Consider the following 18,771-nt stretch of genomic DNA (forward strand, 5'->3'; position numbering starts at 1 on the left):
CTCTCGACGTACCTACTGGCACCAGAATTCTTTTGCGTTTTGCTGTTGTTGTCTACGGCTGATGCTGATTTTACTGCTGTTTTTGGTCCTGCTGCTGCTGCTGCTGCTAGACACTGTTGCATAGCGGTGTAGCTGGCGCACCATTCTAAACCTTCCACTCGACTGGCTCACTTAGCAAACGCTGCGTTGCAACACTAGCATCGTGGCCAGCCAGCCAACCAACATTGCTTTATTATATATGTTGCGTTATGCTGCTGCGTACGGTAGGTCAGCTGCTGCTGTCGCTGTTGTTGTGCTGTGTCCTCGTGACGCTTCGTCGTCTCGGCTCTTTCTGCTGCTACTGGTCCTTTACTTTTTTCGGCTGGACGCGAGGCGGTTGGAGGGACCGACCGTCGTCTGCCCGTGCTGATGCTGCTAAATGTCCAACACCAGCACGGGAATGGAAGAGTGACGAAGCGATGAGCAACGACGACGGCGGTGGCGGTGAACACGACGCTCTCAAAGCGACGACCACAGAAAAAAAAAAACAAGAAACAGAGAACAGGGGAGAGGGTGAGCGGATGTATAGGTAAAATACATACGATGAGAAGCGGTTTGCTGAATGCACAGCCCGTACCGGCATTAGCTGCAGAATTATAGATTTGAGGGAGCAGCAGCGCCAGACAGGCACAACGCCATCAAAATTCACAGACATCGGTGCTACATCCGATACACAGGCATGTCTCAAAGGCAGCCAGAGTAAAAGCAACGCGTTTCAAAGGCGACGCGCGCCCTATCCCTGCCCCTTCACTCCTGGGCAGTTCCTCGACGCTTGTGGCCGTTTAGACCCAATAGAACAACGCTCTTCGGATGGGCTCCATACATACCTATGCCTACCTACTAATATCGGCGCATTCACTCTCGTGAACAAGCAGACATGCAACGTAACCACGGACAGATTGATATCGTCAGAGTTCACCTGATCACACTGTAGACAGAGACAGACGCTCCGACGAAGGATATACGTGCGTCCTATACATTTATGAATATCTATATTAGACTGATAAATACAAACGAGCGATAAGGTGAGAAACAAACTTACAGACCGAAAAAGCAGAAATGTGTACATACACAAATAAGAACATCTTACATTTTTATCTATATATTGTATACCTGAAAAGCCCGTTCATATAGCAAAGACCTTTGATTTGCCTTAGTCACTTGGGACTGGGACAAAAGGACAGAGTACAAGCTAAACGATCGAACTATTCGAAATTATATTTTCTGCATGTTCGCGCTTGTTTCGTATAGGTAACGCTATACTTTAGTTTCCATTTGCCATAAAATAATAACAAGCTGTATATATATATATATATATATATATACATATACGCTGACTTATTTAAATGTGGCATATTTAACTCATGTGGCAAAACCGGGTGCGCGCTCGTCGCGATCAGTATTACGTAGAGACACTACGTTTGGGTCGCGCTTCGGTTCATAGATTATTTTTGCACGATGTCTTTCTTACTATAGAACTCTTCTGGATTCAAAGTACTCTAGTTGTGGCCCCAGTCTATGTTTGCAGAACAACTACTGAGAGATTGCAGTACTGATCGATAGCATAACTGTATAACACTGCTATTATCATTGTTCTTGGTGAGCAACATATAGGACAGGTATATTTCATAAGCGTCCGGTTTGCAGTAATGTCCTCAACTTTCGCATGTACTTGTTTCTGTCTCTTTTTGTCCACGTGATTTTGCAGCGGTTCAACGCGGTCGTGTACCGCCTTCATCCCACGGCGTCGTTGCTGGCGGGGGCCCTACTGGCGGTGGCGTTCCGGTGGTGGTTCCATCCCTCCCTGGGCAGATGCCCGCCATCGCTGCGTTGGCGAACGGTTCTTCGGGGGCAGCGACGCCGTCATCGTCTTCGGACGGCTCGCCCCCCCAGCACCCGCCCACCCTCAACGGTGCGTCGTACCTTTCCAGCTTTGTCTCGTTGCTGCTGCGCGCAGAACAGTCGTATCCCCACTCGAGGTTTGCGCCTGGTATGGCCGGCCAGAACAACGCGATTATGGGCGACATGTGCGAATTGGCCGCCAGGCTGCTCTACTCGGCTGTCGAGTGGGCTCGAAATATCCCGTTCTTCCCCGAATTGCAGGTCACCGATCAGGTGGCGCTACTGCGGCTCGTTTGGAGCGAGCTGTTCGTGCTCAACGCGAGTCAAAGCTCGATGCCGCTGCACGTAGCGCCCCTGTTGGCGGCTGCGGGCTTGCACGCGTCGCCGATGGCGGCCGATCGCGTCGTCGCCTTCATGGACCACATCCGGATATTCCAGGAGCAGGTCGAGAAGCTCAAGGCGCTCCATGTCGACGCCGCCGAGTACTCGTGTCTCAAGGCGATCGTCCTCTTCACAACAGGTAAGAAATAGCGCAATAATAGGTACCCATTTCTAGGCACAGATGTAACTGGACGCAACATTTATAGCAATATAGTATTCTGTTAACTGGTTCTACACTACAACAACAACTACACTATTCAATGTTCTCCGATTTCTTGCAGCAGCTATTGCTGCAGCTGTGCTTTTCTTGAGAGCTTCTATTCCTTTTCGCTGGCTGCCATGTTGCGAGTAGTTCCTGGTATACCATGCCGTCTTCCTTCTTCAGCACAGTCCGGCCCAACTTGCTAAAATCGCTCGGAATAGAGCTTAACGCAGAAGCGATTCCCGTTCTAGCCCCTGTCCACTTATCCCAGGACCACCCACTTGTCCAGGCAGTCCGCTGCCGTCGCCGTCACCACCTCTATAAAGCCTTGCCATCGCTTCCTTGTCGCCCTTATGACACTGGCCATCAGTATAACTGAACCTCTTCGTTGTCCGCCTGTCTTTTCTTCTTTTCCTTGTTCTCCCCCGCCTTCCAGTCCCCAAGACAAGTATCTATCCGTTGCTTCTCCGGAGTTCATCTATTTTGGCTCTGTCATGTATTCAGCTTTTCTACCACTGCTGGGCCTGCTATGACTCTCGCGAGTTGCGACGCTCCTTACACTGGAAGGCGCAAGGACTAAGACGACACCCTCGCCGCCACATGGACCGCCTCCTTCCTTTTATGATGACACTTTAAGAGTCCCCGAAGAGCTTGATGGGGGCTAGAAGTAGGTGGAAAGGGGGTCCTTAGGGTGGGAAACGGCGGGTGTAAATGGAGGCGCTTAGCGTGCGCCGTCCGCTAAGGAGAGTGGTCCTGGCAAGGGCACGTTCTTCTTGTCTTACCACAACTCTGTTCAGCAGCCCCCCCCCCCCCCCAATCTAGCGCCTGATTCCTCCCAGCTCTGTCAACTTTGCCCTTACTCTCGCCGGTACCGAGCGATACGAGCGCTTCCTCGTGCACTGGACGCCTACCCAGAAAGTTTGCCGCGATTCTGTCTGCGTGCAAATCGACTGATAGGACGAACATGAAAAGTCGAAAAGCTTGCAGTAATAGAAACTGGAGAAACATAAGGAATTATTGTTTTATTCCCATAAAATTTAACTCGTTATTAACCCTTTATTGGTAGCGCTGTAAGGTGTCGTATGTGTTACTACCTATGTACGAGCATATGCCCATGACATTATTTCATAACGTTTTCATTCTAATGAAAGCATAACAGAGCACGAATGACAGAGTATCCTGCAGCATTGCAAATCGATAGCGTCTTTTTTAGTCGGATCTCAACGGTTCCCAGCTGAGCAGAATTGAAAACAAAAAAAAGTTTGAAAAACGACGTTCTAGCAATTTTGTTGCCATGTCAATATCCTAAGAAAAGTTATGCTATGTAAGCAATCATACAGGGTGGGATTAAATGAGAAGTATTTCCTGTCACAAAGCCGAATACGTTCTTGGAGTCACAAGATCTGTAGGCATATTTTGTATTTCAACAGTTAACCGTTTCTGAAATACCTGCTTCAGACATCTAAGACGATCTCATTCTTGCACCGGACTTCAGTGAGCTTTCATAAAGACGTAGGCCACCCATCAGCGCAGTCTCATCAGGGTAGAGAAGAGCTAAAGTTAGACGTACCATGCTGCCACTGTAGAACTACTCGTGTATAAAACGTCGTATGCTCATAGTTGTACCGATGTATCGTACGTATACCGTACCAATCGAATATGAAAGCCAGTACGGTTCGCGGAATGCCTGACCCCCACCTTCAATCTTTGTCGGCCAACTCGTTTCAACATCACCACGGTCGCCGTCGCCATCGTCTGGAGCTGCGACTGACTGTGCCAGCGACGCAACAAGCCAGTCAAAGCAGGCAGAGTTAGGTTTCGGTCAGGCGCGAAGCCGCCGGCGTTCATTTCTTCGCTGCTGCTTCCTTTGCTGGTCCCGTCGTTTTGGGGCGTGTTTTTCTCCTGCTGAGCGACCCCGCCAGGTCCGGGCCACACCTCAATCCGAAGTCGTTTGACTTCGAAAACTCTGCCCCAGTACCCCACGAAATGCGCGCGTTCCGTATGATGACTCGGCAAAACCCACACTCACCCACTTCTTCGTTTTCTCCTTCTGTGCCCCACAAATTAATGGCCAAATCGACACAACAGAACTTCGATGTTCATCGTTGCCGATCTGCCATCCTTCTTCGAGACCCTCCGATACCCCAGCCCGCGACATCCACTAAAGAATGCGGCACAAAACGCATCTACGAACTATATTTCATCAGGAATAGGTCCCTCGTTGACGGCGGTGAGATCGCCGTTGTCCACACGCTGTTACTGGTATTAGATTAAACTCTCCACGTAGCGATTCGTACCAGTTTCACGGCCTATTGTTGGACAGTTACGGGTAACTGCATGGCAATTGATTCCCTATTACGTATCTGTGAAACGACATAGGTATTATGGGTAGTGGATATTTAAGTACATGGGCTCTAGATCACTATGAAAATCAGATTCTCGTGCTGAATGAAGCAAAAAGGTTAAAGCATCAGAAAACTGTACCTCATATAATTTTGAACCTGTGCACATTTGATAACCTGCCGAAACAAGCGCCGGAGCTTACCCGGCGATACCATCCCCGGAGCCCCGCCAAGGTTATGACGTCTGGCCCGTCTGACACCGAAACGGCTTGAGTCCGAACTGCGGTTCCGCAGTCTGCATACGTAGCTGATCATGGGGCAAACTGTCTTTTTGCTCGACTGAACTGACACGCCCCCATTACTCTCCAACCCCGTTGTGGACGAATTTGTGAACTAGTATAGGCATTAGCCTGTGGCATCGTTCCTCCTTCAGGTTTCAACTCCACTAGCGTCGCGCCTTCGAGGAACACCAAGGCCTCGTAAGAGTGTCGACTGAAAGAACACCGCTCGGTGTCGCGACCGTCTACGGCCCACGCTCTACGGATAAGTATGAGCGGTGCGGTCGTATTTTTGAGAAGAACATCATTCCGAAACTAGCTTTTATTATCTATCGGCGGCCAGCTATGTAGACGAGTTTTACTGGTTAACCTGTGATTATCCATATTAGCATATAGGTACACATACACGCACGCACATCCATATATGATTACAACAAAGATCCAACCTGAGGTCTATAACTGGACAAGAGCAAAGTGGTCTTCTACTTCGCAGGTGCATGCTGCTTTTTTAGCGGTAGGAATGGATTTCGTTATCCTTAAATTTTTATTCGGATACCGTTTTGGCTACGTGTTGCCTGCCTGCGGTGTGCATGGGCCTATGGCAAGCCAACTATTCAATCTGAATAATTCACCTATCTGCTTATTATCCCGTACCATTTTTTGTCCTACGATCCTATGTACTGAATAGTCTATGAGGTAAACTATCGCCATGCTGTTGACGTTGTTGTCCATTATTGCTCCTGCTGCTGCTTCTGTTATTTGTGGCATCTTACGTGAGCGACGCTCCATCAGCGTCGTAACGCTTACCTCACCAAACACGGGGATCTCCTCCGACTGTTTCTAGTACCGTTTCTTGTTCCCCTTTTAACTTGTTCGTCACCGTTTTCTTCTGTGCCTGTTGCTACTACTACGGTTTTGCTTTTTTCTGCTTTCTGTCAGCACCGGCTACTCACTCATCCACATGCACGAGCATACACACAGCCACGTTCATTATATATATGTGTGTGTATACGTCTATTCTGTAGGCAAGAAGGCAGAAAGTCTACTTGGTTCCAGTTGTTGTTGTCACTGTCTGTTGTTGCTGCTGCTGCTGCTGCTGCCGCTGCCGCCGTTGTTTCATCGCGGCGCATCACGGACCTTTGGCCCTCGCGTTCACCCACTCACAGCCAAGCTTTCAACCCGTAAGCCAAAGCGCTATGTGCCATGGTTTAGAGGCAGTACAACACTGTGTAGAGTGACCATTATCCAGCTCTATCGTCCTGATCCGACTCCCTTTGCTGCTCCGGTGGGGTCCTGCGTCTAAAGCAGCGATAGCAGTTACCATTTCGTACACCGGATGAACAGACCAGCGACAGCAACAAGACGTAATGATAAAACCGGCCGCTTTCCGCTGCTGGCAGTTGCGCGCGCTCACTGCAGCAACAATCCTTCAGCAGAGTCTGTGTTCCTGTGTCTGAGTGTCTGTCTTTTATTTTTCTTTTGCTGCTTCGTCTGTCTTCTGCCTTCTGCTGACTCCCTTCGTTCTTCGGAACGTTGCTTCGTTCTGTTCGTTTCATCTCTTTGTCTGGCCGTCGTTTCGAAATACGTTTTTAACGATACGCGCGCTCTCCGCGCAGCTGAGCATCACATGGAGTGCTGCTGTTATGGCAGAACAGTGCTGCGGTTTTTGAGGGCCGTTGCGCTCCATTGTTGTAACAACAACAACAACAACAACAACGAACCATACCCAGCAAAGCAATATCGTAAGAAGTAGAAATCGTAGCAGTACTAGTGGGGTAGCAATGAAGTCTAGAAGCTGGCATTCGGAACATTTGTGGTGACCGCTAACGTCTTCGCGGTACGACTGAAACTGCTGATACTGCCCGGTGGCCGCTGGGCTGTTCGTCGGGCCGGTGGGTCGCTGCTGCCAATACTGGGACCTAGCGCTAAATTAAGTCTCCGTCACAAAGGACGTTCGATGAATAGGACTACATGAACACAAAATTTGAGACGTTTTCTTCTGTAGATAAGGATAGCATCCAGTTTTGTGCGTGTACATGTTTACCTTCTAGGGAATGAGGTATGCAGTTGGTAGGGAGAAACAATAAGCCTACCGACCTGTACTTTGCCTCTGTGCGAATGACAAACGAACAAATACGCAACGTCAACACAAGCAATCAATTCAATTTTCGCTAGAGAACAGGGTTAGTGTTGGCTGGTGTTTAGCTGGGGATGCTGTGGAGGTGAGTGCTCCAGTCTAAACATACGTAGTACGGCGGCATCCGCTCACCATCGCGGCCATTCTTGTCGTGCTACCCTATTTTATATTAATGCTTCTGTCCAACTCGAATTACTCGTCGTAATGAACATCATTCAAGCTAGCATTGACATAGCTCTCAGCACATAAAAGTGTCTTCTTTTTTTATCTATTTCTCCTTTAGTGGTCATCGTCGCCATTATCATTATTAGAACCATCATTATGATCACTATTAACAACAACAACAACAAAGATCGCAATTTGAGCGGGCAACAAATAAGCGGTGGCGGCAGGAAACGATTCAACGACAACGTCAAAGCTAGCTATACGGCTGTTATACGACAGGAGCGATCGCTACTTTCAACTTTTACCCCTTTTACCTGTTTGATACCTTCGGTTGTTACCGCTGATAGTGACGCTGCTACTGCTGTGGATGGTGACGATGACTGTGTGTCACCTGAGAAGTACCTGCACATGGTGAATTCTTATGTGCGTCTAGACTATGATGGTTTTTCCACGATCGGTATCCGTAGACATGCGTGCATAGGAAGACCGTGTGCGGGTCTCTTTTCTATTTTTTTTCTATTTCCTTTTAGTCTTCTTCTGTGTGTTTACTTTCGGCGTCTGACAGCCACTGCAACGTAGAGTAGTCAGCAGTCGTCCTCGACATTATCAGCGCACCGCAGTTGCCACTCGTGCGTTTCGCTTACTGCCGCTGCCGCCGTCGTCGTCGCCGCCGCCGCCGCAGTCGGCGTCATTGTCGTTTTGGTGGTATGAAGAAGCCGTAGAGTTCACGGTAATGGTGCCTTGAGAATGTTAACCAGGATCACCTCACCATCATCATCAATACGCATGCTGCTACCAGCGTCAGCACCGGCAGTGCGCTTACAATCACCACTGCCACTCTTATTGCTACAACTGAGCTACGGAACGGCGGCAGCGGCGACGACGACGACGGCGGCGGCGGCGGCCGCGGCGGCACAATGAGTGACCCAGACCATCGTGCGGGAGGGGCGGGAGGTGAGTCGGCAGATAACTGTGACCTCTTTAACACGAGCGCAAGCAGCAAACGCGACAAGCGGGCTGACGCACAAACCTACGGATTTCTATAAACGAACGTCCAACGGAACCGTCTCTGTTCTCTCGCCCAGTTTTACTCTGTTGTCTGTCTGTCTGTCTGTCTGTCGGATAAGGCTAGTAAGAGCAACAGCAGTAGCCGCCGCCGTCGTCGTCGAGGATCAACAACGCCAAAAATTGCGCCAGCAATGATAGCGACACGTACAGCAGCGTGGCGACAAAACGATGCAAAGGCGTTACTACTAGCTCTTGTCGCTATTACAGCTTCTTCAACAGCCAACAAACCCGCGGCTCCGATTGTGGTTGATTGTGGTACCGCCGCCGCCGCCGCCGCCGTCGCTGCTGCATCTGAAACGGCTGTTAGCACACGTCGCAAAGCCGTCATTATGGCCACCATGTGGCGTGCCCCCGGTTCGGCACAAAACAAGCTACAGGAAGCGAAAACGATTACAAACAAGCCCAGCACAAAGCAAATGATTCTATGGTCGAAGCACGAACCGAGCTACGTAGAATAATAAATAAATAGATAGGTGGCCACTGTGAAAATCAAGCAGGCGATAGAAAGCGACGCATGTCGGAATGGTTAAGTAAACGCGATGCACGAGTGACACTTTTAACAAACACTCACTTTCGAGCGATGGCAACTTAGGTGATGATTAATCGCTCACTATTTGGCCCGATTCAGCCTTCTACCGTTCTAGTGACATTTTGGGTTCCCAGACCTTAGCTACTTGATCTAGATAGTGTTTACATTTACTGGCGACAAACTGTGCAATAATTTTCTTTCCCGCCGTCCCCTCGTACGGTTCTGTCTCCTGGGGTAGTTAAACCAGCGGACAAAGTACGAAGTGTGTGAGAATGCCCGTCACCAATTGGACTTGGCCAGCGAAAACTTCCATGTTCGGCTGGGAGTTGTTGGTTAAACATTCACATGGTGCAATTTAAAATTGCTGGTCATTACAAATTCGTTCGTTTGTGTTACTTCTGAAGATGACTGTAGCTGACTGACATTGACTGCCGGTCCTCGAAGGGGAGATATGATAAATTAAGGCCAATAAACTCTGCGTGTCTTAGAGACCTGCGATACGAATCCGAATATTATAGGTCGGCTAAATGTATGAAGCATTTTTGTTCAGATTCATTTAAAAAACGTATGCTCGAATTGTACGGTGATAAATATGCTCAACTTACTTGCAATGATCTAATACAACGGAGTCATCGACATCGATTGCCGGCTGGATCTCTATAAATAGACATTTTCTTGAAGCGAGCTTCTCCCAGTTTTCAACTGAGCTCGTTTCGAGAGGGGAACATATGTAAACGAATCTGGCCTTCGTAGAACGGTCGCCAGCTTCGCGTGGCCTCCGTTCGCTGATGAGTACTCCTGTCAGTCCTTCCAATCCGAAGTGGTGAAAGTTATTCCAGAAAAGATGCTTACTGAGCTTTATCACCATGATCATTCAGCAGACTAGATCGTCTGCTGGATAGGTGGGCATTTTAAACGAGGTACACGTTCTTGAACTCATTTCAATAGAACGATCTGCATGTTCTCTAGTTAATAAAAATATAATGATCAAAGGAAAAAAGAGAACGAATCTTGGATGGCACTTGGAACTCGCCGTGAACGAACATCCCCTTTTGCTTTCAGTAGCTTAGCAGTATTAACGTCAACTGGAACGGTAAGGCCATTTCTTCACCAATCATTAATTTCTACCCACAAATGCACAGATACGTGATATTGCTTACCATGACAATAAGGACAGTTACCTCTGTGTCGTGTGGTGTCCCCAGACTGGTTTCCGTTGCTTCGGCGGCCCTCGCCACCGTAATGACAATAACTTCTGTTATGATCACGTGTTATTATAAGCCTGTTACGTTATATTTAGTAACACATTGGCTTATTTACTTTAAAATGGCAAATACTGCTTGTTGAACACTTGCTATACTAGTAAGGACTACATAAGGAGAGATATTGATCAACGACGCCTAACATGGCCCTCGAATGAATTGTAAGCATACGGGTATTTTGTGCATCGTATCGATGTGTTTATTTCGCTGTCTGCCATACAATACGCTTGCGCCTTACGTCCATCGCGTCGTACATCCGGCCTTCGGGTGGCGGAAGGTAGCTGGTTGTGCCAAAGGTTACAGGGGCACCTCATTCAGCTCATGCATTTGTATACAGACAAACAGACACACGAGACAGCATACGCACGCCGACGACGACGAACCGAACGATCAAGCGGCACAAAGCGAACAGAAAAATGTTGTTGCTGCCCCTATAGAAACTGAATATGTACCTCGCACTTGCGAACGGCGTATTCAGCTACATCAGTAGATAGACGATATAGCCAGCCCGCGAGACAGCCAGCCGACCAGTCCGACAAGCGGTGGCCATCTGTAAGTCTGCCTGATAGATGGGGGAAACACGCGCGAACCACGTTTCCTCTTGCCATCGGCTCTATGAAGTCGCCCCGCGAGGTGTTCTCCCGTTGAGAACGAAAAATAGAGCCTACGTGTAGAACTGCTAGCAAACTGTCTATCGGTATCTATCGTCTACTATATTGCTACAATTGCTACTAAGACGCCAAATTCTGTGCGACAGTCCTGGCGTTGTTGACTTGGTAAACTCTGACCGACCATCGCAGGTTGTTGTGGTAGCCAGAATGGCCAATCAACAAAACTTCGTTGTGTCGAAGCACATGGTCATCTCAGACTGCAGCTCCTACCGTCGCCAGCGAATCTGACCATGCTAGCAGAAGAAATCGCTTCGCTCTTTACCAGCATACCGGAACGCGCGCGTATGCGTCACAGCCGATCGTCGACCACCTTCACCTTCCCCATTACTTCTCGACACCAGCGGCGGCGGCGGAGAATTCGTTATTTGGCGGACGGGCTATGAATCCTCACGAAGAAGGAAACTTCGCCGCTGCTACGGTGGAGGGTGGAAACGAGGAGGTCGGCTTCGATGAGAAATTATCTTCTTTATAAAATGCAGACCTCTTTTAACTGAAGGTGTTTTTTCTTCCTGCTCTCTCTTTCTCTCTCTGTCATTATCTAAAATATTGCATTATATTGAATCGTTTTCGAGCGAACGGTCTTATGTTAATTTTTAGTCGATCTGAGTAACACCGCTTTGCTAAACTCTCCTAATGTTCCCGTCAATCTAACTATCTTCAGATTTTATATGTAGATATAAGCGATTCGAAATTTAGGCAGACCACTTAATTTTAGCAGGAAATTTAGGCAGGATAGGGTTTTCGTACAAAAGTCTATCTGAAAATTAAAGCAGAGTCTGATGTATACTACTGCCGCTAAAACTAGAAGGATGAAATTTGCGAAACGCAACCTAAAACGCAGCGCATATAATAAGTAAAAAGAAAACTTGGCTTTGTTATTTATTTATCACATAAAAAAAATGTTGGCCTTCCCAGCTTTGTTGAGAACGGGCTGAAGGTTTTCTGAAGACCCTTTATATAAGCACTGATGAAGTTCGACTCGCTTGATTTGCCCCTCAGATTTGTGTCGTAGACAAACAACAAGTCGTAGTAGCAACAATATTGCCATCGACCACGGTAACTATTGGAATATAATGACTAAATAAAACCTTAGTTTCTATTGCACGCAAACGAATGTTTAGACAAAATGCGTCCTCGTTTGGTAGAGGCAGGCAGGCAGGCAGGCGAGCGGGCGGGCGGGCGGGCGGGCGGGCGATCCGTTTGCCCGGCCGCTTCCTGATCTCGCTAAGATACCAGTGTTGCCATAAATTGTATTACTACAGCTTTCGCTATGGCTAGTATCGTCATAAAAATCAATGAAATGAAGTGATTAATTTTTTCTTTCGTCTCATGTGTAGCTTACTGGTTCTACAAACAACTACGGGTTACAACAATCTGACAGTGAAGCGTAACAAAGAGACAGTGCTTTGCCACCTTCAGTTGCGTCGAAATCCGAACTTTAGTTCGATGTCGCTGTGTATTTGGGTTCCTCCACGACTTATTTCTGGTGACGTTTCGGGTGTCACCGTTAATCTTATCGGGATCGGAGTAACAAGCGGACGCCAAAGTTAAGACGCAAGCTGACCGTAGACGATTCTTATGATGGGAACAGATATCTGATACGCGACAGTATCGTAAACAAAGAGAAACTGTGAAGAGGGACAAAAAAAAACAACGCAACTATAACAACAACAGCTAAGCGTCTAATAATAAAAACGAAAAATTAACAAATCTCAAGAACGAATCGTTCAACTACAATAGGTTCGGTGCTCATAGGATGTTTCTGATTTCGCTATGCGTTCACTATCAAAACCTCGGTGTCCTCATACGCATCGTTCCGTTATGCCAGCAATCGTCTCATACACATGGCAAAAACTGAAGAGATTCTGATTGCTTTAACAATATGCCCTACTTCTATTTTAGGCACATGTGCGTCATCTTCAACTTTTAAGGTCCGTGATAGTGCTATCTATCTCGTTCTAGAGATGTACACTCCTTTATATTCATTAATTATCTAATACCTTCTCAGGTATTAGAAGTTTTCACCGTCTACTGACATATCCGATGAGATATTCCTATTAAGCGACAAAATAAGCTGAGTGGTGAACATTAAAGAGGTAGTAGTTACAATCGACCCGAAATGATACAGGCAAGACGAGAGCGTCAGGACGAACCATGTCGCCAGTTCGGCAGGCCCGACCCCCTGTGGCAGCGATAGGTGGCTGTTTATATGCTTCTTGCTGTCGGCAATTTTAAGAGATCCTTGATTTTGGCTATTTTCTTTAACTGTTGCGTTTCTATTCCGTCTTCGGCGCCGCGGTTGCTACTGCTGATTTTTTTAGCCCCTCTTTACCCCTGTCCATTCGCTTGTGGCTCCTATGGCTCTTTTTAGCTCTTCCTGTATCTATTTATGTTGCGTTTTTTTTTTTGTTTTCTCTGCCGTTCTTTCACGGTGACAACCGTCGCGGAGGCCGCTGCCTGCTCGCGTTGACGCTGGTGACGTTTCTTCAATAGGCCCAACCACAATTACCGCTATCCGAGGGAGAACGGTAGAGCATAGGATGGGCCATGCGTCTGTCTGTTTGACGGCTATCTGTACCTGTGTATGTGTGTACGTGTGTATGAATCTTATCACTGTGGCCCATGCTATCGCTTCATACCGCCGCACTTTATCACCAACGCGGCCGCCACCGCCGCGACCAGCGTCAGCATCACTATGATGATGATGATGATGATGATGATGAGCAGCATCCTTCTCATCGCATCGCCAGTGCAGCGTCACTGCCATCGATAAATGCGATCACAGTACGGCCGTGACTTCAAAAAGTTCACAAATGTCACAATCCCTTCAGCACAAGTTCGTCAGCGGCAGCGCTAAAAGGATGACCGGTAACAGCTCAGAAGCAGCAACATAAAACCAGACAACAGCAGCAACAAGAAGCAGTAGGCACGACAAGCTAAAGCCATGGCCAGAATTCCAGGTGAGCTAGCCAGTTAGCTGACGTCTTTCCTTGTCTCTTGACCGCTCAGATTCCGGTCGATAGCAAACAAACTTCAGAGCTGGAGTATGCCGCCTATTCATTCCGTACGTCAATGGTCCTCTTGCCTTGGCGACTGACTTCTGTTTTTCCGGTAATAGCGGTTCTGGGTTCGAATGGAAGACCTTCTGCTGGGAGTGATCTTTTCAATCGTTCAGGTTTCCTTGTCGGCTTTTATGCCAACAGTGACTCTACGACTGAAATAGGCAAATGTAAGAGAAAAGAGGAGCGAAAAATACGATTTGTTCGAGCCGAACAAATTGACATAGCACCCTTATTCATGAAGAAAGCCGGCAATGTTTTTCTTAACTTATCCATGTAATCGATTCTTCCTTTGGGCTGACTCTATGCATCTAAAAAACATTCAGAATCTGAAATGATGATGGTGATCATTCAACTTAATCGTGGAATTCGTCGAAAGGTTTCAATTTCGTTCAGTCATTAAATGTCTAACCCAACACTTTGCTACCGTTGTCGTAGAACGGTTCCTTGTTTTCGCGTTACGGCAGTTTTGTGGCCCTGTTAAGATGCGTCAAGCAAACGTACCTCAACGAATGTGCGCAGAAGCCCTGCTGAGAGCTGGGCTGAGAACCAATCCTCGTTGAGAAGCGTCAGGTCAGAAGACCAAAACTCAACGTTTGCTTGCTGGGTGCGTGAGGAACTTTGTTGTATGTAAGATGTCCTGCTGCTGCTGCTGCTGCGTCGGCGATTGCCGCAGCTGTGACACTATGTATTATGATCAAGAAAAAAGAACAAGTAGCAGAAAAGTTGTACACTGAAAAAAAAAATGTCACCAGGTAACAATATTAACTGCGATAACAATGACGACAACAAACACGAAATCCCCTCAGAGTTACTAGCTGCGACACGACGCTTGCATGCCGTTGGTTTGTGCCGGCTTCTAGCTCCATGGGCTGTACGAGGAGATACCATCATAGCGAGACACAAGACTACACAGGCATTAACTTACAGCATTTGTTGCCGCCGCTGCTGCTGGGGATATGATCGTCGTTACTGTTGCAGCATTACCGTCGGATCTTTTTGTTGACGTCGACAAAGCAGCCGCTCGAGCTGGCGCTGCTGTTCCAGCCGCGCTCGATGCGACGATGACGACGACGACGACCATCTAACCATAAGGCGGCGGCGGCGGCGGCGGCGGTGGTGATGACGATGACGAGGACGACAATAGCGGCTGATTCCTGTTGCCTTCATCGTCTATGCTAATTGTACCTCTTCTAGCGTCGCTCCGCATTCTAGCGCGTTTTCTCTATTTATTCTTGTCTATCTGTATGTGTGCGCGTCTGCTGCTGCTGATGCTGCACTTTCTGATTTCATGGGGTCAGCGCGCCCAATAAGCATAAGCCTTAGCGGCAGCAGCGGGCGCCATGTGAATATATGATATATACTATTATAGTGGCGGTTGGTCACAGCACAACAGGCAGCAATGCTAGCCAAGCCTAGAGCAGTCTTCATTCCGGCCGTTGCCGTACTACTACGATCCACGGCAGTCAGAATCACAATCATCGCCACCAGCAGAAGTAGCAGCCTAACCGGTCTCGCCAGCATTTTCTATTGTTGGAAATAGTGGGCGAACAACTAACTGACCCCTGATGCTGCATGTACACACACATATGTATTTATATAACTTATAGGACGAAGTTGAAAACAGGCACAATTGGAGTAGTATCAATACAGCCTGTCGTGCTTGTCGACGAAAAGAGACAATGCCAGTAACAGCCACAGCGAGCGGTAAGAGGGGTATCCGCAGGAAAGTTTATAGTGAGTAATCGGTGTCGTCGTCAGCAAATAGAAATCCATAATGCTATACAAACAAAAAAAAAACTACACACACAAATAGACAAAGCGATTTGACAGATTTTCGAGAAAAAAATCTTTCGCCAACGATTCAACGATCGATGGTTGCTTCGCCGTCGTCACACTGACGACGGAGTAGCCTTCGTCGCCCAGCAACGGCGCTGACGAAGGCTCATCTTCCTTTCCCCCTTCACCCCTGGCCCGCTTCACCTCTGCCGGTCCTCTTTTCGCTGCGCTTGATTCAACAACAATCAAATACTAACTTGATCAGCGCAACGATTCGCATCATCATCGCCGTCGTCGTCAGAGACGGTAACGGAGCTGGCATTGCTATTACCATTATATGTCGATTAGCACGTCCAATGATGATGGTTAGTGGATGGAGTTTGCAAGCGACCGCATTCGTCAAAGACAGTTCCGCGCAATGGAGTGAAGCCTCATAGCTACTGCAGCAGCAGCAGCAGCAGTAGCAGTCGTTGCTGCTGCTGTTTAATTGGAAGAAAATTTAAGACATTTTCACACCCCCTCCGCCACCAGCTGGTGGCGCTTGATTCACGTTGCTGTTCTTATCGTTGTAACTCGCGCTTCCGTATTTTCTGCCACGAGTCAACGACGCACACGCTCATTTCGTCCCTTGAGCAGTGTACAACAACGCGCCTGGGGTGGCTATCGTCGCTGCCGTTGTCGCTCGGCACCGCGACTCCGTTGTTCGACCGGCCCGAGCTCTGGCTGCTGTTCTTGCTGTCTACTGGATGGCATGAGACGATGGCTTAGCACGTCGGGATTTTTAACGTTGCCGCCACTGATATTGATAATGATGCTGCTGATGCTGCTGTTAGACGCCAGGCAGCAATGGCGGCAGGGTCAGGTTGCCAGCATTGTTGACAGCGTAGTCGGCGACACACAGATACATCGCGGAAACTAGCTAATTTATCAAAGATTGCTAGCGACCGCTGGCCAACAAGCCAACTAACAAACGACGAATTATCTACCGCTGATAGAACTGCTACCGAAGCTTTTGCTGGCACGATCCATTTGACAACGAACCGACGATGGAGGCGCGCATTGGCGGAGCTGCTGCGGCGGAACAGCGCTACAACAGCAGCAGCAGCAGCATCACTGTGCTGTGTGAAGTGTACTCGCGTTTGCGTGCTGAACCAGTAAACAGCGGCCGATTGAGTCCATGAATGAATGGCAACGATCCACTGACCGCCAACGAGCTGCTGTGAGAAACTTCGTCGGCGTATGCCATCAAAAACGCGGCCAGAATGATACGATTCCAAGACAATGTGATGATGGTCGCCGGTCGGGCAGATTGCATACTTTTATAGGCTGAAGTTACATACAGCGCTTGAGATTCTAAACGTCGCAGACGGCTTGCGTTTCCCATTGCCTTTCGCTTTCTCTTCGTCAAAAATGGTTGCGGTGAGCTATCTAAAACAACGTGATGGCGTCACCCGTGCACCTTCTGTAGCTACAAGTTGGTTACAATAGTTATATCCAAGTATGTGAAAGCAATTTAGTTGAGGTCACTTAATTACGGCACTGTAATTATTACGCCACCCGGGAGTTTTTCATCTGGATTTCCGCACAGCTATCTGTGTTCAATAGAAGCAAGTGAAGAATACGGGGCCGCAAACAACATTACAGTACCTAGTCGTGCAAGCAATACTAACTTCCATTTGTACTACTAGATCTAAACATTAGAAACGCAACTCAGCTGGTTCCTAAACCACAATTATATACAGTATTACACAACAATATATATATATATATATATAAGCGTCACCGTAATATCTAAAGACACGGTTTGCAGGCGCTTAGCTAACGATACGAGCCGGTTGCCCACTTGGGTCATTGTTCTTCCCGTCAAAGATTTGCCGTTACCCGAAGTAATTGTCACAGTGAAGTCTGATGATGTCCATTACTGCTAAGAATCAGTTCAGCTTTAAATTCGACAAAAGGAGCCGGATACTAATAATAAGCAAATTAATTGTGATTAAAAATGCAAATTTCAGGAGCGGGAGCCAGGGTTGGAGAGTGTTGTCAGTAACTTAGACAAACGAAGAAAAAAGTCTTCGGATGTCCGCTTGGCCATCAGTCGTTGTCGGACTTTTCTTTTCCTGATAGCCCATTTGGCTCGGTGCACTCATTCGTACTCTAAGACCACGTCATGCGCTGGGGCAGATCAGTACAAAGGAAGTTTTCTCTCCCATTGACTTCCTGGGTTTTTTTTTGTAACATATGGTAAATCGCTTAGCATATAACCGACCGCGGAGAGCCGTCCCACTGCTAACCAACGTTTGAGATCAAATGGCGTGGCAAGAATGACAGCGTCAAATTTGTGAATGTGATCTTTCTACAAAGCATAAGCCCCCTCTACGAGAACAAACTAAAAGCAGAGTCAGCCCAATCCCGTGAGTTTCACGACGTAGACGAGGAATAAAGGCAGTCGTAATAACAATCCATAGAACCAGCGACTAACGACACGAATGAAACCCCCAAAAGACGAAAATAGAAAACGAATGCAATAAGGCAGCGACTATCAACGACGCACGAACAAATAGAGGAAGCCAGCGAAAGAAACGCCGCCGCCGCTGCCGCCGACGGAAGAACTTCGTCAAAAAAACGGCGGTGGCGGCGGTGACGTCGACGTCCACGACGAGCAAAGTGCAGACAAATTCCACCAACGAATGAGGCCGGGACAGGCAACAGGCAAGGAAAAATGAAGCTGATGACAACGACTTCGCCATTCCCGTCGTTGTCGCCGCCGCCGCCGCCGCCGCCGCTGAACAAAGCAGAGATAAATTTATACAGTTATTTTGAATTGGGCTGTAGGTCATACCTTATGTCGATGTCGGTAATATTGCCATGGCCGTGTAGCTATAGTTATTGCTAGCATGGTCGCTCGTCAGTCAATGGTTGCGTCTTAGAAACGAACTAAAGCTTGATTCTACACAGCATTCCGATACTTCCATCAGCGGGCGCTACAAGTTGCAGATATTTATTCTACACCGGTTCCA

General features: G+C 47.9%; 1 protein-coding gene across 1 annotated transcript in view; it reads left to right on the plus strand.

The window, feature by feature from the left end:
* The window catches only part of svp (COUP transcription factor 2), an 81,395-nt gene that overhangs the window by 11,587 nt on the left and 51,037 nt on the right, over positions 1-18,771 (plus strand). Inside the window, exon 2 of the mRNA XM_022852943.2 lies at positions 1,748-2,401. Within this exon, the coding sequence (XP_022708678.1) occupies positions 1,748-2,401 (654 nt within the window). The remainder of the gene's footprint in view (positions 1-1,747; positions 2,402-18,771) is intronic.

This window comes from Varroa jacobsoni, unplaced genomic scaffold (genome assembly GCF_002532875.2).
Source record: "Varroa jacobsoni isolate VJ856 unplaced genomic scaffold, vjacob_1.0 contig01242, whole genome shotgun sequence".
Classification (NCBI taxonomy): domain Eukaryota; kingdom Metazoa; phylum Arthropoda; class Arachnida; order Mesostigmata; family Varroidae; genus Varroa; species Varroa jacobsoni.